Source organism: Prionailurus bengalensis, chromosome E1, assembly GCF_016509475.1.
Source record: "Prionailurus bengalensis isolate Pbe53 chromosome E1, Fcat_Pben_1.1_paternal_pri, whole genome shotgun sequence".
Taxonomy (NCBI): domain Eukaryota; kingdom Metazoa; phylum Chordata; class Mammalia; order Carnivora; family Felidae; genus Prionailurus; species Prionailurus bengalensis.
This window is the reverse complement of record NC_057347.1, coordinates 12,613,460-12,637,647: the sequence shown is the minus strand read 5'-3', so window position 1 is coordinate 12,637,647 and position 24,188 is coordinate 12,613,460. Positions and strand designations below refer to the sequence as shown.

The 24,188-nt window shown below is 57.7% G+C and overlaps 1 protein-coding gene across 3 annotated transcripts in view; it reads right to left on the bottom strand.

The window, feature by feature from the left end:
* Positions 1–3,010: 3,010 nt before the first annotated feature.
* The window catches only part of KCNJ12 (potassium inwardly rectifying channel subfamily J member 12), a 44,991-nt gene continuing 23,813 nt past the window's right edge, over positions 3,011–24,188 (bottom strand). Inside the window, exons 2-4 of one of the 3 annotated variants that reach the window (XM_043583366.1) lie at positions 15,185–15,306; positions 10,398–10,682; positions 3,011–8,203 (exon numbers count right to left, since the gene is read on the bottom strand). In XM_043583366.1, coding sequence (XP_043439301.1) covers positions 6,849–8,203; positions 10,398–10,647 — 1,605 coding nt within the window. In that variant the 5' untranslated portion in view covers positions 10,648–10,682; positions 15,185–15,306 and the 3' untranslated portion in view covers positions 3,011–6,848. Of the gene's footprint in view, positions 8,204–10,397; positions 10,683–15,173; positions 15,307–24,188 lie in introns of all 3 variants that reach the window. The other 2 variants (XM_043583368.1, XM_043583367.1) reach the window with 2 other exon arrangements.

Genomic DNA, 24,188 nt, shown 5'->3' with positions numbered 1-24,188 from the left:
CGCTGGGCACAGTCGTGAAGCAGGTGGAACAGGGCTTCCCTGGCCCTACAGAGGCTGACCTTCCGGGAGGTCGAGGCCGTGAGGCTGTGGCACAGGCCTGAGAGGCCGAGTGCCGGGAATGGGGACCCTTCACGGTCTTCCCTGCCCCTCCCCCAACGGAGTCGGTTCCTTCTGCTTCTCCTTGTGCTCTTTCCCCACTCAGGGCCTGGGAACTCCTCCTCACCTACTCGGCAAAGCCTGACTCATCCCTCAGATCTCAGAGGGAAGTGTCACTTCCTTGGGGGACCCACCCTGGTTCCTCTCTCACCAGGCCTCCCTTTGCTTTTCTTCCCACAGCACCTTGCATCCGTCCCATTACCACTCAGGCATCACTCCGTATTGTTACTGCTTGGTGCGGTAGGCTCCATCCAAGCTGGGGCGATGGGAAGAGGTGGAGATTGTAGGTTGGTGAGACCTGCAGACCCCTTTCGGGGTGGGAGGCCCAAGGGACCCGCCCCCCCTCCACTCGACCATCCATTAAGCAAACTCACACGAGGCACATACTGTGCCATGCACCGGAGACCCGGCAGTGAATGAAAGAGAGGACAATCCCTGCCTTCATGGAGCTCTCTGACACTGGGTCAGGGAAGGCCTAGATGGGAAGGAGGAGGTAGATCTGAGGGGAAAGTGTTCCGGACAGAGGGAATATCATGTGCAAAGGTCCTGGGGTGAAGATGAAAATATAGTGTTCTCAAAACAGTAGAAGGAGGCGGGTGCCTGGAGCAGAGGGGCACAGGGAAAGGGGGAGATGAGCTGGCTGAAGTCAGGGCAAGGTGGAATGGGGCTTCAGGGGCGGAGAAGTAGTTGGAATTTTATTTTCAGTGTAGCGGGAAGCCAGGGAGGGTTGCAGGAAGTGGGGTTACAAGGCCTGAGTCTGGCTTTAAGGTCACTCTGGTGCTGGATGGCTGGTGGGCCGTAGTGGGATAGGGTATGTCCTCTGAAGCCCCCACTATCCTCGAGAGGCAAACGGACAGCAATGATCTCGACCATCCACACTGAAGGGAAACCCATTTGTGAGTCCTTCCTGAGCCAGTGGGGCCCTTCACTGCAGGAGACAGATGATTGGAAGGATAAACGGAGTCCAGGGCAGGCCCCCTGGCTGGGCTGTCATCCCTCCACTGGCCGAGAATCTAACCCCAGCACCGGCCACTGGTAGACAGAGGAAAGGTCCTGGGTGGTCCGGTGCCTGGGAGGGTAGTGGCGTCTGGGTGAAATGAAGGCCGCAGGAGGGCTTGGGGACCCAGGGCCTGGATCAGATCCCAGCTCAGATAACCTCCCTTGAAAGTCCCTTAATGTCCCTGGACTGATTTCCTCTAAAGCAGGTAAACCCGGCACCTTAGAGACCTCAAACGTCAAGTTCGTGAGCGCTCACTAAACACTCATCACCCCACCCCCCACGCCGTTCTACCTTTTAAAAAGCAGATTCTGAGTTGGGCTCATCTCATCCTTGGGAGGCAGGTAAGTGCAGGGGGAGCCTGTGGTCTCAGCCACACACAGACCTGGTGTTGCTGCAACCTCGAGCCTTGGGCTCCTTCCACGTGCACCGGCCCCACCTCGTGGGCTTGTATATGCAGCATGTGTGCGAGGCAGCTGCTAATTAAAGGTCCTCTTTCTCCTTCTCGTTCTTTCCGACAAGTGTGAGAGCTAGCAACGATTGTGGACACCCCTTCTTTAGAGACCAGGAGTCCGAGGCCACAGGAGAAAAGGAATTCAATATAGGTCACCAAGCAAAGGAGTGGCCTGGGGTCTGCTCGAGGGTCACAGCCAGGACAGGGGGTATCTCCAGGCTCCTGAGCTTCAGTGCTACGAAGTTTGAACAATAAATATTTATCAAGCGCTGACTGGGGCCCCATACCCGTCTGTGGGAACTAGCACTCGGGGGGCTGGGGGAGGCCATCGCTCCCTGGCCTCAACTGGCTTAGATTCAGGTACTGCGGTGCCAAGGAGGGCTCCAGGGTTAGGAGAGGATGAGCTCCAACCCCGCCCCCAGATTTAGCCGTAACCACCCTCAGCTCTCCCTGTCTCCAGGTTCAACCCCAGGGAACAACAACCTCCAAGAAGCCTTCATGACCTGCCCCCAACACCTCCCAACCTCCCGTCCTTCATCAGTGCATACGTCACCACTACCCAGGCTTCCTACCTTGTGGTCTGGAATCATCATCTGAATCCTACAGAATGAAGGTCCCCTGGGGTCCTTCACTGATACAGAGGAGTTCTCCGGCCACGGAACTAGTTTGGGCAAAGGAAAGAATTCTCTCCCTGTGGGCCCTCTGCTAGAAAGCCACTGAAATCCCAGAGACTGAGCCCTCCTACAGATAAAATTCTCCCTTCCCCAGAATGGGCCTTGCTGGCCTTCCTGCTCCCCCTTCTGGCCGCACTTGTCTCTTCCCTCTGTCCCGCATCGGCCCAGCCTGCCTCCCTAGGGGGGACACCACTCCAGGTCCTCCCCATCACCTCACGGCGCCAGGCTGCAGTAGGGGCTCCTCTCCCCTACGGTGGTGAGAACCGGGGCTGCTGTCCAGCCGGGGCTCCTCCGCGCCCGAGTCCCAGGAAAGAGCTACTGTTTCCCTGCAGTTGGCACATGTGTGCGTGTGGACGCCCTCCTCAAATCTCTGCAGAAGGAACGCAAAGCGGGGAGGTGTGGGCCCAGGGAGGACAAAGCGGTGGCCCAAGGTCACGTGGCTGGGGAAGTGTGACAACCGGTCCGAGTGGGTGGTGTGCCCCCGGGGGTCCGTGTGGGACAGGGTGTGCGGTCACAGGAGAATGAGGGTCTATGCGCCAGTTGGAAGAGCCCGCTGGGGGCCGTGAGCAGGTTGTGTTCTCTCCTCTCTCCCAGAGCTCCTACCGTGACCCACCCACCCCCGCCCCCAAGGCCCCTGGGGAGCCCCGTCGCCCCAGGACACAGGGGGCTGAGGGAGCATCGGAATGCCAGGCAGGGATTTTCAAACACATATTCTCCACACGGTGGCACTCAAAGAGATCAAAATGCATTTAATGTGGTCTAGTCTCGTGGCCTATGTCTTTAGATACTGCTATGTATTGAAAATAACATGAAAATTCTCCAGTTTCACCATTTAAAATAGATTTGACATTCTATGACCTCACGCAGGGCAGACACCCCTGTGCAGGGGCCTCCTTCCCATCAGGCCCCCGCTCCCGCCCCCCCGGCCCCCACCGGGACCCTCAGCAGGCGGGGACGGGGCGGCACAGCACCAGCAGGGCACGGGGGGGCGGCCAGCATGTTCCTAGCAGCACGCACGAGCGTGCACAGACACACCATTTCCACTGACATCCGTGTGCACACACCCCTGGGACCTGCACATGCTCACACGTGCCCATACACGCTGCCCCCAGCAGGCAGGCGCCAGCCCTGCTCACAGAGCCTGGCCCAGCTGCCACGCAAATGCTCCACACGTGCATACGTGTTCACTGGGACAAATGCACACACGCATAGGCCATCCTTGGATGCCATGTACTCACGCACACACAAAGACACTGCCTCGGAGCCTCCGGCACGCACATTCCACACATTCCCCTCCGGACACAATCAGGGCAGGGGGTCAGCAGGACTACTGCGTTCAGCTTTGTGCCCACGTCCGGAGCCGGCATCCGTCCTGGGCGGCGTGTCCCCAGCCTTCCAGCCCGGTTAACAGTTAAACCAATGCCCACGTATGGAACGCACACCCACAACCACGCCTACGGGTAAACGCACACACGAGTCTCTGCGTGTATCTGCGTACGCACGCGTACACATCCCGCATGGATGCCATCAGCCCGGGTTCACACACGTGTGGAGATCGCCGTGCGCACACACCTGTACGGTGCTCCCATGACGGGGTGAATCCGCACACCCGGGCACTCAGGCAAAGCTATGACTGCACACGTCTGCTTGAACAGAGATGAGATGGGATGATTGTCCATGTCAGTTCCCACACTCGGGGCTCGCACACTCACGCTCCTGAGCACACTGCCAGCACGGCCCCTTTCCCACACAAGCGGCTCGGTGTCTCGGGCGGGAGGGTGTCAGAGGCCACATTCTGGGCCAACTGCAACCCCCACACCTCCTAGTTCAGGCCGTCAAGAAACCCCTTGGAGATCTCAGTGCCGGGGAAGGCAAGGGAGGGGCCGGATTGGTACGCACACCTGCACGGCACACAGACCACACACACGGGCACAAAAGCTCCCCACTCACCTGTGCTCAGCACACACACCACGCACAGCATGTGGCGCACTCAGAGGACTGACGTGCTCGCCACACGCCACACACACGTGCACAAACATGGGTGCGCACGCACGCGCGCACGCGCACGCACACACACACACACGCGGCACACACTCCCAGGGACCACGTAATCCTTGCTCTGCACACACACGGCTCCTCCCATCCACCCTCCCGTTTCAAGTGCACTAAAGAGGGAGACTATTTTGGTCTTTAGCACAAGCAATAAATAAATAAATAAATACAGGGGAGGAAAAAAAAAGAGGGCAGAAGAGTTTGAAAACGCAGCATCTGCCTTTGGCAAGAGATGAAAGGCAGATCAGGGCTGCTCTCCCGCAGGGTCTGGGGCTGAACCATCCAGTGTGGGCCCGGGAGGGGGACAGGCCTGAGAGGAGGCGCACCAAGCCGAGGTGGCTAGGGCCTGGGGGGAACCCAGAGTCCCTGGCCCCTGCTCCGGAGGGTGGGAGCGGAAGCCGGACACACCCGGCCCGGGAAAGATCTCCAGCTGCTGGGCACAGCAGAATGCAGGCTCCTATGCCAGCCCCAAGTGACCAGGACCACCTCGTCCCTCCCTGGCTCCCTGACAACCTGGGCGGGGGTGGGCAGGTAAGCCCTCCCACATCAACTCTACCCTCGAGCCCCAGGGCTCAAATGGAGAAAGCCAGCTCTGGAAGCCAGGCCCTGGGCTGAGAAGGAGCTGAGGTCCCTCCAGCAGATCCTGAGAGGAAAGAGCTGCCTCCGCGGCCTGAATCATCCCAGCCAGAAATGAGGGTGGGGCCTGAGGCTAGGGCAGGATGCTGGGAGTCAGGCACACCTGAGGGCACGGGCCCAGGGTGTCTATGGGTGGGAACTGACAGCTCGTGCACAGACCCTCCATGGCCTCTGACTGCAGGCCAGGTCTCCGGCTTCCCTGGGGGCTGGAGAAGGAGAGAAAAGGCAAGGGCCCCAGCCCAGGCACCCTCCCCCCGGCCTCTCCCTGCCTCCCAGGACCCACCCACTCACTGGGTGACCTTGCACCCTACCTGTTTCCCCACTTGGGCCAGAGTCCTCGGTGCCTGGCTGTCTTGGGGGACGCGGATTGGAGTGGCCTAGACAGGCAGGCTGGGGAGACACACATGGGCTTTCTAATTAAGGACTTCCTTCCAGGCCTGGTTATTTGGGAGGACAACATTCTCAGCTGTCCTGGAAAGGGCCCCAGCTCCATCTCTGCCATCCGTGTCCTCCACCAAGAGCAAGCCCACACTGGGCGGCTCCTGGTCCAGGGGCCTGCTCTGGGCCAACAGAGCCCAGTGCCCCAAACCCCTTCCTGACGAGGGTGCCTGGTTGCACGTGCCACCCCCAGTCATCTCTGCTGACGATGCCACACCTTTTCTAAGACGATTCCTCTGCCGTTCAGCAGCAGAGTACAGCCCGTGCTGCCCCAGGCGTGCAGAGAGCACCAGGACGGCCCAGCCTCTGCAGACAGGCTGGTGGGGACTTCACGGTGGAGTCAGGGGCGGCTGGGAGGAGGGGCGAGTCCGATAAGAACAGAAACAACCGGAGCTGGCCCACCCGGGTCTCTAAGGCACGACTCACTGGGGTCCCGTGGGAACGGGGCTGATCTGCTTCCTTGTAGTCTGGGAACCCGGCCTCCCTTCCCACGGGGCCATCTCCTCCAACGTTTTCCAAGTATCCCTCACTGTGGAAGGGGTGGGGGCTACTGGGCAGAAAAGGAGAGAAAAGTAAAACAGGAAAATCTGGCGGGTGGGGGGAGAGCGGACCCTCCACGGCAGGCAGATCCCATATCCAGCCCTGAGACGCACCTCTAAGGTACAAAAGTCAAACTCAAAAAGCTCAGACTGGTTTTTTCCCAGCCCCTACCCCCACCTCTACCGGAAAGCTTTTATTACGATCATTCACATGGTCTTGGTTTTCTATCGCAAACGTCATCTAACGCGCCCGTGAGCACGAAGAACCACGGGTGAGCACCGCGCTCGCCCTTGCGGATGCGCCGCCCGGCACACACCCGCCTTCGCAGAGGAGAGGCCTGTTCGGCCTCAGGGAACCTCGTGGAGCCTCCATCTGACTGCTTCCATCTCAGCAGACTAGTGGGATTCTAACTGTCCTTTCTTATAACCCCCACAAAGTAAATTGTTTTCAATCACGTGTTATTATTATTTTTTTTTTTGTAAACAGTCTTACTCAAGCTAAGGTTGAGAAAGCCAAAACTGGTGTTTCTCCCCAAGTTAAAAACCAGCGAGGCGCACTGCAGCCTGCCAGCCTTCGCCCACAGAGGCTGGGTGGCTGTGGAGCCGTTTCCAGGCAGGCTGCAGTTCTAGCCTCAGGCAGAAGCCCCCGGCTCCTGGCCTGGACCCCGAGAGGCCACCTCCCTGTCCCTGCACCTGCTCTGGCCCCTGAGGCCAGGGGCAGCCCACTGGCCGCCCACTCTCCCGCCAACCTTGCCAGGCCACTGTGAAGAAACATAAAACATCTAAAACGCTACTGAGTCTGCAACCGGGGCACCTGGCCCGTTCTGCTCAAACCCGGGGCCCTTGCGGGACGCCGGGCCTCTCCCTGGCGGGGCGGATGCTGCACGTTGGCCGATGGCGGCTCAGATCTCTGACTCCCGTCTGTAGGGCCGCTGCTCGAGGCCGCCGCCGCCGCCACCGCCACCGGCCTGGGGTCTATCAAAGTCATGCCGGGCCTGGGGGCTGCGGCCATCCTGGTCTCCGTCTGCCTCGTCCTCCTCATCACGGCTCAGAAAGGCCAGCTCGTTCTCGTAACAGAAGGAGTTGGCACTGGGAAGCAGGAATTTGTTCTCCACCAGGTCCTTGGCGCTGCAGCGGGGTGTGGAGGGCACCTCGTAGGTCTTGTGGAAGTGGGAGTAGTCGATCTTGTACTGGTTCTTCTCCTCAAAGAGGACAGGCTCAAAGCGGTGGCCCCACAGGATCTCGTTGGCCAGGTAGGAGCTGCGGGCCTGCGTGGTCATGGCCGTGGCCTCCACCATGCCCTCCAGGATGACCACGATCTCGAAGTCATCCGTCTCCAGGTCCTGCCGGCTGATGCCAAACAGCGGGCTGGCCTCGTCGATCTCGTGCAGGATGGTGATGGGTGACACGAGGAAGATGCGGTCGAGGCCCTTGTCAAAGCCGACGTCGATGTCGATCTGGTCCAGCGGGATGTACTCGCCCTCCTCGGTGACCCTCGGCTTGATGAGCTGGGCCCGCACGTGGGCCTCCACGATGTGGCTCTTACGCAGGTTGCCCACGCGCCACATGAGGCAGAGCTTGCCGTCGCGCAGGGCCACCACGGCGTTGTGACTGAACAGCAGCGTCTGTGCCCGCTTCTTGGGCCGAGCCATCTTGGCCATGATGGCGCCGATCATGAAGGAGTCGATGATGCAGCCCACGATGGACTGCGCCACCACCATGAAGACGGCCACGGGGCACTCCTCCGTCACACAGCGCAGCCCGTAGCCGATGGTGGTCTGCGTCTCGATGGAGAAGAGGAAGGCCGCCATGAAGCCGTGGACCTGCATCACGCAGGGCGTGCGGCCGCGGCCCTCTGCCGGCTCCAGGTCGCCGTGGGCCACGGCAATGACCCAGAAGATGACACCGAACAGGAGCCAGGAGGCGAGGAAGGCCAGCGAGAAGATGAGCAGCATGTAGCGCCAGCGGATGTCCACGCACGTGGTGAACATGTCGGCCAGGTAGCGCTGCGACTTCTCATCCATGTTGGCGAACTCAATGTTGCACTGGCCGTTCTTCTTGACGAAGCGGTTTCGGCACCTGCGCCGCGTGTGCACCTTGCCGTTGCCGAAGCCGTTGGCGCCCGACATGGTGACCAGGTGCAGCCCGTCCTCCTCTGATGACACGATACTGTAGGGGTTGGCCCTGCCGGCCGAGGTCATCCCGGGGGTGGGGGGGCCCTGGCTCGCCCCCAGGCCGGCTCCGGGTGGGGCGTCTCCTGTAACGGAGAAGACGGCATGGCTGGCGGAGCAGGCCACTCCGGCCCGTGCTTCCGCCCCCACCCAGCCCTCGGACGTGGCGGGCGGACATTTCGCCCTAACTCACCCATCACCGGACTCTCCATTTCCCCTCCTAAGCCGGCTCCTTATCCTCCCTCTCGGCTTGGAAAAGTGACACTCCGTCCTCCCAGCAGCTCCGGTCAAAAACCTCGGATTCATCCTCAACTCGTCTTGGTCCCACCCCAAAGGCTCTGACTTCAAAATCTATTTGGGATCCTGCCTCTTCTCCCGCCTCCGTGGCCCGAGTCCCCATCATCACCCACCCGGACCAGTATGGCGGCCACCTCGCCAACCCTGATGCTCCTGCCCCAACCCCAGTCCAGAGGCAGCCGCGGTGGGGGCGCCTGTCCGTCCTCCTCTCAAAGCCAGAGTCCCTGCTGGCACTTGCAAGGCCTGCGTGAGCGGAGCCCGGGACCCCTCGGAACCCACCTCCCGCCTCCGCCTCACTCACTCGGCTACAGCCCACCGCCTCCACGTTGTTCCTCAAGCCTGTCCTGGACATTCCTCCCAGACATCCTCCTGACACCTCACCTCCTTCGGTCCTTGGCTTCAATGCCATAGGAGCATCTCCAGAGGTCTTCCTGCACCCTCGGGAGACTGCACCACCTCACCCAGGTCCTCACCGTAACCCCAAAGCACCGACCGGTGACCTGATAATGGTGGTAATAACAGCAATGACATGCATGGGGTTGGCTTGGCTGCCGTTCCCACTATGAGATCCCTGGCCACCGGAACACAGGGGGTGTGCTGTTTCGTTCGCTGCTGTCTCATGCCCAGGGTCTGGGACACAGCCTGGCCCCGAGGACACCCTCCTGACGCTCACGGGCTCTGCCCCAAGGCACCCACTCCCAACACCCCTTCTCCACGCCCTCTGAGTCCCCAGCAGTAGCTAGGAGGGGGTCCACGAGTTCAGTGCCCAGAGAGGTCCCTGACTGACCCCGGCCCAGGGGCCTTCCCTATCCCTGCCTTTCTCAGCTCCAAGTGACAGCACATAGGGGGTGCTCAGAAGCATCACTGTCCTGGGCCCACGCAGGGGAGCACGTGGTTGACTTGCCACAGACACGCACACATACAATCACGCACACCAACAAGTCTCAGGGTGTGCCCCGCTGCACAGCACCCGTGGCCGGATAAATACTGCTCTCATGGCCGGTAGCACGCATTCAGCCCCCAGACACACAGGCTGGCGGCCGCCCCTCCCCCAGTGCCCCGTTGGCTCCGGGCTGGCCTGTTGGTGCCAGGCTGAGGCATCTGCGGGCCGGAGGCCACGGTGCCGCCCGGCCCTGCGGGCACTGAGGCCATCTGGCCATTAGCATCGGGGCTGCAAGTGCTCAGGCCCCCAGCCTGGCTCAGCGGGGCTGGACTGGAAGGAGGGGGAGAACCCTGGCCGGCCGGCCTGGCCGAGGCACTGAGGAGTCAGGTGTATTCCTCCTCACTCACCCCTGATCCCCTCCTCTGGTCACGCTAGAAGGTCAGTGCTAGACAAGGCTGGGAGCCCTCGAATGCCCAGAAGACAATGAGGCCCCAGATAAGAAGGCCCCCACGGTAGCCGGGCCAGAAGCAGAGAGGCAGGTGGCTGGGCACCCACCAGAGACCGGGAAACAGGAAGTGACACAGCCAGGGGGAGGCGACACTGGCATTCAGCCCGGGTCTGTGTGACCAGGGGCAGCCAGAGCCTCCGGGGGAGCATGACATCTGACCTCTGCTTCAAACCCCTGGGAGACAGGTGCGGGAGAAGCTCACATGACCACCCAGGCTGCAAACCCGTCCCAGGGTGTGTCTCAGCTGCCAGGTGCTTCTGGATCCCCGGGGCTGTGGCACATGTGTGACACTCTCGTTTCTCATTGCCTCAAACTGCAGAGAAAGCAGGCCAGACTCATCAGCATTTGCTGGTCTTAGGTCATCCTCTCAGAAACCCAAGAAGGTGGCTACTAACATTACTTCTCCTCTGACTGGAGATTCAGAGAGGTTAAGCGACTTCTCCACAGCCACACAGCCGCAAGGCAGGAGAGGTGAAATTCAAACCACTCTGTCTAATGTAAGGTCTCATGCCATGAGGGACTCTAGGCTCCACGGGGGCCTCTTCTCTCACTTCCCTCCTCCCCCCATAGCTACTCCAGCTGACCACCTCACCATGGGTCTGAGGAGCTGAGGCCTGAGGCTGTAATGGTGGATGCTGCTTCTGCCCAGCCCAGGAGGCAGGGAGCCGGCGATTGTGGGGACCCCGGAGACTGCGCCGAGAAGATGGCTCAGCCCCGGGTTCCTGGACCCTCCAGGCAGAGGTGGCCAGGCTCGGGGTACTTAGATGCCGGCGGGAGGCCACCGGATCGCAGGGGGCAGGTTTATGTGGCCTGGAGGCCTGGAGGGATGTCCAGCGGGTCATGGCTGCTCCAACTGGGGCTCTGAGCGGCTCGAGGCCTGCAAGGGACAGAATCAGAAGAATCAAAGGCCGGAGAGCCCAGCCTGGCACGCTGCTCCCACCAGCCAGGCAGCCTCGCACCTGGCCAGCAGCGCCCAGACAGGGAAGGCTGCTGCAGTGACTCCTGGTGTCTGTGTCCGGGCTGGGCACTTGGGACCCACCCAGTGTGTCCCACAGGCGGGGGAACCCCTCTTCTGTTGGTGTTCCTCCTAAAACCACACAGAGAAAATCAACAAGGTCACGTTCACACCCTGCTCCCCTGTTTCTCAGGTAGAAACTGAGACTATGAGCAAAGTCACCCAGAAAGTAAGGATCAGAGATAGAGTTAGAGCTGCAGGCATCAGTCCGGTCCTCAGCTTCCCATGGCCCCCCTCTGCTGGGTGTATATGCCTGCGGGTACATGCACGTGTGTGTGTGTGTGTGTGTGTGTGATTCTAGGGGTGTGGGAAGCCCCTCCCAGGCTCTTGGTGAATACAGCACCACAAAGAAAGACCCAGAAGAGGACCCATGAGTAGAAAACCCAGCACCACAAACTTGCCAAACATCCCAAGGACACTCCACACAGACAAACACAGGTGTGGCAAGAAGGTTACGCAGCTCTGTGGTCTTTAAAGACTTGATTTAAGAAATGTGGGACAATATCCTCAACCAAGGATACGCACGCCTGTTTGGCTCTTGCTCAATGGATGCATATGGTTAGATCAGATAAGAAATGGAATTAGATTTGTTTTGCTGGAAGAGGCCTTAGCAAGTAAAGAGGCCGGCTCCCCATTTCCCAGATTCAAGAGCTAAGGCTGAGACTCGTCCCAGGTCACAAAGCCACTCGTGGGTTTGGAAGAGACAGTAAAGACAACAGTTGGGACCGCTGTGGGCAGATGCCCAGGTTGGCCAGTGGGGATCCCAGGCACTGCCCGGAGGGGAGCAGGAGAGAGGCAAGGGCTGTGCTACCTGAGCGAGCCTAGGTGACTTCAACGCCGCAGGCCGGGAGCGAGGCAAGTCCAGCAGGCAGAGAAGGAGCAGTGGGCAGCACAGACCCAGACACCTCTGAGAGACGGGGAAGCTGTCCCAGCCCCGTTGTCTCTTGAGCCCACTTCCTTGCCGGGCACAGCGTCTGCAGACTCAAGACTCCTGGCCCCCAGTGTGTTCAGAAGGCGACAGGGCCCGGGCTGGGAGCTTTTAGAGAGGCAGCTACCACATGACCCAAAGGTGGGGCCCAAAAGTCACCGGGAGGTGCCTCCGGATGCAGCAGGACACCCCATGCCCAGTCCCCTGAGGCTCTGGGCACCTCAGGTTTCGGTGACATCCGGGAGGGGAAGAGGACAGGGCCTGGGCCCACATTCTCAGATATTGAGAAAGCGCTAACTACAACAGCCAGTGGAGGGAGCCCAGAGTGGGAGGGGCTCAAGGTCCTGCCTCTCGGGCTTTCAGCTGGCCAGAGCACCTTCCGAGGTGGGAGCACACTGATCAATGCATCCTGAGTGCTCACTATATGCCAGGGCGGGTTCTAAGAGCTCAAATTATCTCACTTAATCCCTCCACAACGTTATAACTATTATCCCCATTTTCCAGATGAAGAAACGAAAGCTCAGAAAGACTAAATCACTCGCCCAGGGTCACAGTGCCTTTAAGCAGCAAGTTCCCAGTCTACAGGGTTAGGAGAGAAGCCCACACCCCATCCTACCAGGCCCTGAGGCCAGACTCCAGGCATGACACTGAATTCCTGTCTCAGTTCTCAAGGCCTTTGTCACGCCGTGTGCTGAGAAGACATACAAATCCCAAATCTTGGCACCAAAAGCAGAGGTAAGCCCCGCACCAGCACCCCTGACCCATGGCCACTCAGCCCTTGCTTGGACCATCTAGGGATGGGGCACTCATTACCTCGTGACCAAAGCCTACAATTAAGAAATCCTTGGAGATCACTTGGTTCAGGGAAAGCCAGTGTGTGGCCTACACGCAGCTGGCACCCCCTCCTCTACCCATGGCAGACATCACTAATCCATCAGAGAACTATTTCTCACGTGTCCTGGCACAGCCCCAGAATCTTTCTCAATCTAGTAACTATCCATCAGGCTTAGAAAGAGGGTTTGAATGGGGTGCCTGGGTGGCTCAGTCGGTTGAGCGTCCGACTTTGGCTCAGGTCATGATCTCACGGTTCGTGAGTTCGAGCCCCGTGTCAGGCTCTGTGCTGACAGCTCGGAGCCTGGACCCTGCTTCAGATTCTGTGTCTCCCTCTCTCTCTGCCCCTCCTCCACTCATGCTCTCTATCAAAAGATGAATAAATGTTAAAAAAAAAAATAAAGAGGGTTTGAAGAATCCAATCTCTGATTTGTAGGCTCCAAGAGGGGCTCCCCTGCTCAGTCACACAGGAAGTGAGAGGCAGGGCCAGGCCTGGAGGGTGCACCCCAGCCAGGCAGAGCACCTCAGCAGCGAAACGCACCCAGGGCTGGGAGTGCACAGGCAGGGGGCGGGGCACTGCTGGCAGGGGGTCGGGGGCACCGTGGAGCAAGAGGGAGAACATGCTGGCACACTCAAGGGCCCGGGAGGAGGCCGAGGTCACCTTGGAGGGGGCCAAGAGTTTGCATGGAGGGGAGATGGAGGGTTGGGGGCACCATTTCCATTCTCACAACGGGGAAGAAGAAGACAGTGTCCTTTGACCTTTCCAGGCCAAACTCCCCTCCCCTCCGCCAAAGCACAGACAGCCGTTGCCCCCAGCGCACACCATGGCCTGCAAACATTCAGGGTCAACACAGTGCAGGTGTTCTGTGGCAAGCCCATGCCAGGCCCAAGGAGAGAAACAGTGATGACACCCCAGTATGATGCTGGAGATGACTGGTGCCCCGCCCATCCCCCAGGCCTCACCACTGCAGGGCCCACCTGCTCAATTTCCAACCGCTAATGCTAGTCTTTTTGCCCGAGCTCTCTCTGGCCACAGGCACGCGCTCTGCTCACGCATTGGGCAGGCTAGGGAACTAATTGCCCCCAGGGCAGCCTTCCTTGAGGGGCAGCTCCCTGCCCCTGACAAGCCTCCTCTGGTGCCAGCTCTCTGCTGCCTCCCCAGACCCGAGCCTCCCCTCCTGGATGCTCCACAGGACCATGTGGCCAACCATGGCTCCCCCTCTTCTCCCAAACCTCCTCCCTCCTCCTGTGCCCTTCCCCCCTCCTCCCCCTCCTCCTTGCTTTTCTCGCCCATCCTCCCCTCCCCCACATCCACTCCTCCCCCTCCTCCTGTCCCTCCTCACCCTCCTCTTCATCCTCATCCTCTTCCTCTTTACTTCCTTCTCCCTCCTTCCCTCCCCCTCCTCCTGACCCTCCTGACCCTCACCCTCTCCCCCTTCCTCCTTACCTCCTCCTCACCATCCCCCTCCTCCTGTCCCTCCTCATAGGGTCATTTGGTAACCTGACCACTTCCCCAGTTGCCTGGCCTCCTCTCTCTCCTTCAGCCCCTATATCCACTGCCTCACCAGGTCCTGTGTAGTTTTCCCTCCTGAATTCTCAAAGTTGTCCACCATTTCCTCACCCACATCTTCCTTCCGGTCCAGGCCACTCCTGTTCGGACACACCAACAAGCATCTAATGGCTTGTGCTGCGGCAACCTTCCCCCCCATGTGGTCGGACCCCCAGATCACAGCTAAAGTGAATGTTTAAAATCCTCCCATCTGTCAGGGATCAGCTAAAGGCCCCCACTTCCAGGGAGCACTTTTGGATTCTCTGGCCCCAGGCTTCTCCTCTTGTGGCCAGAAGCTACCTTCTTCGTTGTGTGAGTTGCCCTTCCCCAGGCCCCATCTCTGACCAACCTCAGAGGTCCAGAGAGGATGGTGCAGGCCTGGCACAGAGAGGACACCCAGAAAACGCCCACTGACCAAACAAAAGGATGAGGGGATCTGCAGCAGGTAGCAGATGGATGAGGAACTGGATGGATCAATTAATGAGGTGACAGATACATGCACAGGTGGGTAGTCGAGCACAAGCATCAATAAATGGGACGGATGGACGGATGGACAGACGGACGGACGGATGGGTGGTAACCAGAAAGATGGATGGGTTAGGTGGATAGGAAATGATTCAGTGGGTTGGGTGGATGGATTAGTGGGTCGATGAAGAGACGGATGGATGGATGATGGATGGATGGATGGATGGATGGATAGATTTGTGGGAAGGCAGATAAACAGATAGATGAATGACTAGATGGATGAATGGGTGGATGGAAAAACAGATGGGATTTGGGGTGCAAGGATGAATGGCTGGGATGGTGGGTGAATGATTGGGAAATGGGTGAATATATGGATGGAAAGATGGCTGGATGGGCTGGGTAGGTGAGTGGATAGGTAGATGGAAAGAAAGCAAATGGGTGGAAGGATGTGTGGAGCTGGTGGATGGATAATGGGTTAATGAGAGGTCAAAAAGTGGTTGGATAGGGGAGTAAACAGATAAACAGACAGACGAGTATTTGGTTGAGTGGATGACTAGATGGATAGATGCACATTGCTGACCTTAATCTTACCTCTTGAGTCCTATCTTCTAAGTAACGGTGCTGAGGGAGCAAGTGGCTGTCTTCAAGTCTGTGTTAGCAGCAGTTGCCATTTCCCAGGCACCAGCTGGAGAGGAATCAGTTGCTAGAAGACCCTAAAGTTAATAGGACAAAGCCAAGTTACTGTCGGTGGTTCTGCTCTCCTCACAAGTGCTCAAAAGTCTGAAATTTCTACATGAACCCACACTTCTGCTGCTTCTCTTGGGGCCCCACAGGAGGTGGAAGAGACCTCCAGCCCACACCTCTGTTACCTCACACCTTCGCAGAATGTAAGTCTACCTATCAAACCTTTCGGAACCAAATAAGGGCAGAACAAAATGGGTCCCCAGAGAAAATAACAACTGATCATTATAGAGGGCCTACCACATGCCAGACACTGTGGTAGGTGTTTTACAGAGATCAGCTCATGTAATCCTCACAACTACCCCACAAGGTTGAAACCATTGCTGTTCTCATTCCAGAGATGTAGCTAATGTGGTAATTTTCCTAATTTCATGGAGGAACTCAGATCCCTAACCTATGCTCCTAGCCACCACCTACAGAGCCTTCCCAGTGCCAAACACAGGATTCAAGTGTAGATGGGTAGAAGGACGGATGGAGGGATGGATGGATGGATGGATGATGAATAAATGGATGAATTATGGACATGTAGGTGGGTGTGTGAGTGGATGGATGGATAGATGGATGGATTATGGATGGGTAGATGGGTATGTGAATGGATGGATGGATGGATGGATAAATGGATGGATTATGGATGGGTAGATGGATATGTGGATGAATGGATGGATGGATGGAAGGATGGTGGATGAATGGGTGGGTGGATTATGGGTGGGTGAGTGGGTGTATGGATGGGTGAGTAGGTAGATTATGAAGGGGTGGATGGGTGTATGGGTGGATTATGGATGGATGGATGGATAATTAGATGAATGGCTAGTTAGATGGAGGGATAGGTGGATTGATGGATGAATGGGTGGGTGGGTGATGGATAGATGGATGAATGGGTGGGTGGGTGGGTGATGGATAGATGGATGAATGGGTGGGGAGATGAGCAGGTGAATGAATGCCTGGATGGATGAAGTGGTTGGGTGAGTGGGATAGATGAACAGACAGATGAGTGGATGGGTGGATAAATGGCTACATGGATGGGTACACATCAGTAACTTGTCAGAGACTTGTATTAGGCATACACATATCCTACGTGGTCCCAGCATTCCATAAGCCTCAATTTTCTCACTGTCAAAGGAGGCCCCTGCTTTTCTTTCCGGCACACCGTGTGGATCGGGGGAGAGTGTGGCGGGAAGGGGCTCTGTGAATTTCCAGAGGCAAACTGACTTGAGAGGCCCTTCTCACCTTTCCCCACCTCCCAGCCACTGAGCCCGTGGAGCCCCACCCTTTCGCGGCTGAGGCTGGCTGCAATCCACTGTCACACTGGCTTTTCTGGCTGGGATGAAGGGAACTGTGGGTGAGTCACCCCCACATCATAAGCCTCCTGGGGCAGGTGACAGCAGTGGGTTTAGAGGCTCACAGGCCTGGGTTCAAGTCGCAGCTCTGCCCATCACAAGCTGTGTGACCTTGGGTGACTCACTTCCCCCTTCTGGGCCTCTGCTCACTCCATAAGGGAATGTCTTGCTCGTCCCTCTTCACCTCCCAGGCTTTCACCTCAAGACTTCCAGTCCTCAGCACCCTGCTTTCTTGTCCCTCATCATTCCCTGAGCAGCTGCCATGGGTCTGCAGGGTGCCTCCCTTAGCCCTTACACTCTCAAAACTGATGGGGAAATTGAGGCTCAGGGAGAGTCCATCATAGACCATATCACACAGCTGGGAGACTCCATGGCAAGGACTTGTGTCCAAGTCCCTGATCTTATGTCCTTCCCCTTGAATGGGCCTACACTTTGTCTGGCCCTGAGTGCTCAGCTCTTGGCTTCAGTTATTCCAAGCTTCACAGCCCCACCTTGAGGGAGAGATAGTTCTCCCAGCTAGACAGACTGGGAAATTGGGGCTGGGAGAGGCTAAGTCACTTGCTCCGGGGTCACCTGGAGCTGGAACTCTGAAAGAGGAGGTGTCACAGGGCAATGGGAGCCAAAGAAGTTTAGGGAGAAGGGTGTGAGACAGCCTGCCCCTCCCCGCTTCCTGTTGGTCACTTGGCCTGCCCCAGGCTCTCTCAACCTTGTTCCTGGTGCCCTAGTTCCTGGAAGGGGCTTTCTTCAGACCCACAAACCCAGACACATTTTTTCTCACAAATGGGCAAAATTAGCTCCATTCTAAGGGTAACTGAGGCTCAGAGCAGAGAAGCGACTCGCCCAAGGTCAGAAAGCCACTGAATGAGAGGCAGCTTGGAGACAAGAACCCAGGTCTCTGGACAGCCTGTCCAGTGGTCCCCCTGCCACCCTCTGGTGGCCACAGCAGCCCATCATGTGAACTCAAAACTTCTAAAGTCCTCCAAATGCTTCTACGGGTCACAGTCACAGTCCTAGGTGGGACAGGCTGGGTGGGGGGGCATGGCTTGCACATAACCCTGGAGTGGCCCGAGCCCACACAGGCCAGACCGGCCCTCAGTCTCCCAGCAAGTGAAGGCAGCACCTGATGGACACTGAGGCTTCCCTACTCCTCCCCGTCAGTGCCAACCTGTCAGCCAACACTGGGCTGACATCGCCAGGGACGTGGGGCAAGGCACTTCCCCTTCCTGAGGCCCAGCTTCCTCCTCCACAAAATGGGCTGATGACGCCTGCCCAGCGGATGTGCCTTGCAATTCAGTGTGGTGAGGGAGGTATGCTCTGGGCACAGGGCCTGGGACAGCAGGGCTCTGGGAGGAGGCAGCTGTCACCAACGTGCACAACAGTCCTCCCGGGGGGGGTGCGGCCGAGGGGGCCGGTGATCCCCGATTCCCTAATTCAAGCCTGGCTGACCCCAGCTCATGAAGGGCCCTTTCTGGGCCTCAGCCTCCTCATTTGCAAAACAGGTAGACCCCGCCTATCTCAGGAGACTGTCGAGGGAGTAAACTGAGGCCCTGTCCCGGTGCAGACCCACGACAAGTGCCAAGTCCCTTCCGTGTTCTCCGAGAGCGGGTTTCCGGCTCTGACCGGCACCGGCAGCTGACAGCAGAAGTGGGGACTCCCCACAGGACTGAAAGGTGGCATATGTATCCCTGGCCCTCCCACACAGCCCCGTGTGATCCTCTCCGAGTGCATCCCAACAGGCAACAAAGCAGGAGAGCCATGACCTTGCACAGACAGAATCCTGGCTGCCTCCTTCCCCTGTGCCTGGACGGTGCTGGCTGGCACACAACCCTCAGGCCCCTCGTGTTCCACAGCCCATGACAGGGGCTGGACACATCGATCCCAGGGACAGGCTGCGCCAAGTGGCCAGGAGAAGCGGACATCTGCCTTCTGAGCCCCAAGGTGAAGCCAGGGCAGGAGGTTCTGGCCCCCAGGATGGACGGCGGGTCATGCCAGACACTAAGGAATGTTTCTGAGGGTATTTTTATCTTGAGAACATCCTTCTACAGGGGGGCGGGGCCAGGAGGGAGACAGGGTGTCCTTGGCCCCAGGCCCCTGGGAGCAGCAGAGGACAGAGGCCCCTGGGAACCCTCCACTAGAGTGGCCATTACAGACACTGTGCCATCCCCAAGCTTCACTGAGTCCCAGGAGCAGATGACACCTAGAGGGTCTTGGGGGTTTCACGGGCTTGCTGCTCCGCTCCGACTCACTGTGCGACCTGGGGCAGGTCTCTGTCCCTCTCTGGGCCTCCCTCTTGCAGTCAACCTTTCCTGAGGGCCTGCTCCTGCCGGGCTCAGCTGGGCACCAGTGACTTGGATGGACCAGCAAATAAATGCCTGTCTGCATGGGGCACCCTGCCAAGCAAGGGAGATAGTGAGTTTACCAGCAATCACAACAAGGCTGGATCAGAGCCACGGTCAGAGCCCTCGGAGCCCAGGGGAGATGTCTAACCCGGTCAGGGTGCAGGGGGGACTTCCTGGAGGGAGCAGCAGGAGGAAGCCCAGCCCAAGACTGACCGCAGTGCAGTGAGGGGCACTGACAGCCTCACGAATCAGGGTCCCCACCTGGCTCTGCTCCTCACACACCGAGCCTTGGGCAAGGCTCTCCCCACCTCGGAGCCTCCCTGTTCCTATCCCAGGGGCTGGCCCTTCCAAGCCCAACATTCCAGAATCCTAAGGGATCTGGGGCCGAGGAGGGTGTAGAGCGACAGGCGGGGACATACTTTATCACTCTAATAACAGAGAAGTGCCTGCATGCACAGGTGCTGGGGCCAAGGCATTACATTAACAGATGGAGAAACCAAGAACCTGAGAGGCGCCAGATAACCTATTAAGGAGCTCGGACTTGATCCTAAGGGCTATGAGATGTCAGAAGGAAATATGAAAGTATGAGCTCTGGGGCAATATGACCTGGGTTCAAGTCCCATCTCTGTCCCTTCCTCTGTGTCCTTAGGCAAGTCATATCATCTCTCTGAGCCCATCTTCTCATCTGTAAAATGGAATTAATAATGGTATCTATCTCGTGGGGTTTCAGCAAGTGAGTACATGGAGGTTGCCTAGCTGGAAATTTCCTGGCCCCCCACCCATTCCCATCATCATATATCTGAGGCCCTGATTCACTCTAGAAGAGGGGCATAGGCCCCTGGAGGGCCAGGACTGGACCTGACTCCAAGTAGGAAGGAATGAACAGATGGGAAGAGTGGGAAGGAACTCCAGCAAGAGGAATACAGTGAGCAAAGGCACCATGGCCTCTATATTTCTTACAGCTGTAATGCTTCAAGCTTCAACTTAATTGGAGTCTCAGACATTTCCTAAGCATCCAGCATGTGCACAGGAGAGCAAAGACCTGAAATAAAGTTATAAGAAACAACCTGGGACAAGGAAGACCGTGAAAGAAAAGATAGGAAAATTTACCAACATAAAAATATTTATGATGTTGTTGATCACAGTCCATCATAAGCAAAAAAGGTAAATGAAAATGTTATAGAAAGGACTGGAGTGCTTAAATATATAAAGAGTTCTTAAGAATCAACAACAGAAAAAGACAGAGTAGAAATGAACCCAGTGCTAGAGCTGGGCTCCCCACTGAGTATCATGTGATCCCCAGCAAGTGACGACTCAGGAATGTCCACACCTCAGAGCCCAGCATGAGATGGCCCCTGACAGTGGAATGCCTTGCTCTGCCTTCCAGAACTCAATGCATTCTTCAGGCTCAAAGGATGCCTCCTCCATAAAGCCTTCCAAGATTTCCCTGGGTCCCCTGTTACTCCTTGCTGAGTCCCCACAACATGTCGCGGGCCCCTTGAACGGAGTGCCTGGCTTCAGCTGAGTGCCTGGCATTGCATCAGAGAATGTTCCAGGTGGAATAGCACGAGCATTTTTGACAGAGGAATAAATAAGGCAGAGAAAGGATCATGGCCATGTCCAAGGTTACCAGACTGCGAGCTGAGTCTATCACCCAGGTATCCTGCCTCTGGTCCCTCTGTGCTCCAGCCACCTCCTCCCTAGTGAGTCCTCCAGACCTGCCTTGCCCCCATCGGGGAAAAGGCCCCCTCTTGGAAGCTGCATTTCTTCGTATCAGTCTGGGCCCAATGTGGGGCCTGTCTGGGACAAGGCAGGGCAGGATCGGGGCCTGAACCCCTGGCCTCAGTCCCCCAATGACCCCGATGTTCTGCAGGGGGAAACACAAGGATGGTTGTTTTCTTAGCTTCCCTTTTTTTTGTCCTCATCTGGCAAATTTGTTTTTATTTGGAGAACAGAAAATGCACTGGGAGAGCCTGCCAGACCTCTCTGAGGGGCCCGGGGTTCCTTCCGGCATGGACAGGAGGCTGAGCTCTAAGATCAGGAGTCCATGAAAATAGAGGGGGCTTTCTAGAAGGCTCATCACTCCACCCCAGGACTCCTCTTTACAGTTCAGGTCTGGGGGCACCGCCAAGGGCTTGGGCCTTCACCTCCTCACCAGAATCACACTTAATACTCACTAACTCACTCAACAGGTATCTACTGAGACTACAACGTACAGATACAGTGCTTGGGGCCAACATTCAAGTGGAGCAAGACGGACAATGAACATGTTAGAGGGGAAGAAAAAGAAGCAATTCCAGAGGCAACGTGGGCACTGTTCCAGAGGTCTTTCAGAAAACTTGAGACCTACGGAAGAAAATGTGGGAACAGTGTTCCTGGAAGTAGGAACAGCAAGAACGAAGACCCTGAGGCCAGAAGGTTGCTCCATGTGTTTAAGGAACTGGAGGGAGGGCAGCAGGGCTGGAGTTGCGTATGCCAGGGAGAGGAGGGGAGGTGAGAGGGGACAGAAACAGCTCAGAGAGAGGACTTGGCTGGGGACACACCGCCAGCTGGGTAGATGGGAGCACCTGAGCTGCTTCTTGCTCATCTGCCAGTGGCAGTAATAACCCAGGTCCCACAAATGGTGCTCCGAGGAAATGCTTCCCACCGCCTTGCCTTGCCACATGCCAGACCCTCTGCCCAAGGCCCTTTCTTCCTTTTTCTCCCTCAAACTCTTATGCATCCTTCCAAGCCCCTACCGCTTGTGCTTCACTCTATCTTTGACCAGACCATGCTGGGTGGCACTTACCTATCCCTCCAAGTTTTCCCTACCAGGCCAGGGGCCCCCTAAGGCCAGGGCCTGGGTCTGACTGCCCTGAGCACGGTCCAGGTTCTAGAAGAGGCTATGGAGGACAATGGAGACTAAGCCTCAGAAGGCCCCTCATGATTCTGCCACTATGACCCAGGAATACCCTCGAGGCATGCACTGCAAAGCAGCGGGCACGGCTGCCGTCCATCCCAAGACCACTTCAGTCTCAACTTGCCATGGGACCTTGCTCTGTCTGGGCCTCAGTTTCCCCATCTGTCAAACGAGAAGCTCTTCTGGGTTTGTTCATGTTGCCTCAGAGAGAAGGCTGTGGCCCGGGGAAGGGGAGTCTCCCACCTCCTTCCCCTATTAACGGCTCACAGCAGAGCAGCCCTGCAGGGTGCAGGGGCAAGACTGTCATCATCAGAGTCCCCTCTGAGCTCTGGGCAAGCCCACGGAGCAGGAAATGTCAGCTTTCTGCCAGGTCAGCAGGGGGGGGTCCAGGCCGAGCCTCAGGGTGTTGGAGGGTCCTCCTACCCCTAATAAGACCCTGCTGGGAAACATCCCAGTGCCTGCCTACCCAGAACAGCCATGTAGGTGGCACTGAGGGTGCAGCTAAACTTTTCTCCCTGCCATGGCCTGTGTTGGTCCCCAAACCCTCACGAGGGCTGCTCAAGGACACCAAAGCAAGGGAGCCTGAGTGAGGGGAGAGGGGTGCGGGGAGGTCCGGAGGACCACGTGGGGCAGAGGCAGGGCTGTGTGGTCCCTGCCACTCAGTAGCATGTTCCAGGGGGTCCTACCCTGGGGCCCCAAAATGGAATCCAGGGCTCTCTGAACTTGATGGGAAAAACACCTGAACTTCCCCTTTTCTCTCTGTAAAATGTACCATCCCCTCTGCGACAAATGGAGGCAGCAGAGCCCAGCAGCCTGGCGCTCAGTATGGCTGGTCCTGGGGCCTGTTCTAGGTGCTGCCAGCAAAGGCATTCTGAAGCAACAGCGTGCTAATTACCGTATCACACATTCTAAAATAACGTTTTGATAAACAGTTCACGTTTCTGGTTTCCTTTGTGGTCCTATGTGGGTTCTCTCACGCGTTCAAGAACATTATCCTGAGCAAGTGCACATCAAAGGCATCCACAGCCAGGCAGGTCGGGACTGGGGCATCATCGTGAAATGGTGGAGTCACCTGGGCCGTCTCGTTCATTCATTTGTTCATTCATTCATTCACGCGTTCACTCATCCATCTGTCATCCATCCGTCCGTCCGTCCATCCCACAAGCATGTCTTCATCGAGCACCAACTCCATCTCTGGAATTGGTGTAGTGGGAACAGGGTGAAAAGCCCGTGCCCCTTGGTGTTTCTAACAGGTAGGGAAAGAGACAGACACTTCAGAAGGAAATGAATGAATGGAGAAGACTCACGCTGCACCGGAGGCTGTACGACCACGGGGGGAGGCGCGGTCCGGCTGCCTGGGGGGAAGCCAGGGCTTGCAAGAGGACACAGGGCTCAAGCAGGGAGGGCAAACGCACAGGCCAAAGGCAAGAAGGAGCTGCTATCTGAAGGAAGAGGGTTGGCAAGAGGGAGGCGGGCAAGATGAGGTCCGAGCGGGCATGGGTGGGTCCTCGGCCTGTGACCCACCTATGATGCCCCCTGGCCTGGTCCCAAAGTCACTCGGGAGCCCTTCTGGGGCCCAGGCCAGGAACATGAGCCTGAGGAATTCTCTGGAACACAGGGATGAGTATAGACAGCATCGTCTTCCAGGCATTCCTTCGTCTAGTCCTGGGTGAGGTACAGGATCTTCTTGGCCCAATGTCACAATGAGCTGAAGCTCAGGGTGGGAAGGGACCCACAGCCAGAGGGCAGTGATGCTGTGACCTCACAGCTGTCTCACCCCGACTCCCCCCACCGCACACGCTTCTCCAACCCCAGCAAACCGGAACTGCACACCAACCGTGCACCAGGCACACCCAACACTGTGACATATGCTGCTTCAGTTCACAGCATCATTCCTCCCGATAAAGGCCAGAGACGGGCTCAGAGAGGGTGAGCACCTTGCCCAGAGCCACACAGCTGGTCCACAGCAGAGGGGATGGGAATCCAAGACTTCCAGGGCCATGGGAAGAGAGACCCTGGACAGGACTACGCCAGCCTGGCCCTAATGTCTCCAGGAGAACCCAGTCTCTCCAGATGTCTCAGGACCACCTCCTGCAGTGAGCCTCCCTGTGCGCTGCTGTCTGCCTCTTCCTGAAAGCTAACTGATGCTGGGGCAGGACAGCGCGGGGAGGGGGGGGGGCGGGGGCAGGGGCGGGGGCACTGCTGACAGCCCAGGGCTGGCGGGGCAAGGGCCTGGGGGTGTGACCAGCAGGTCTCTGCCCCAAGAGCAGGTGGGGCAG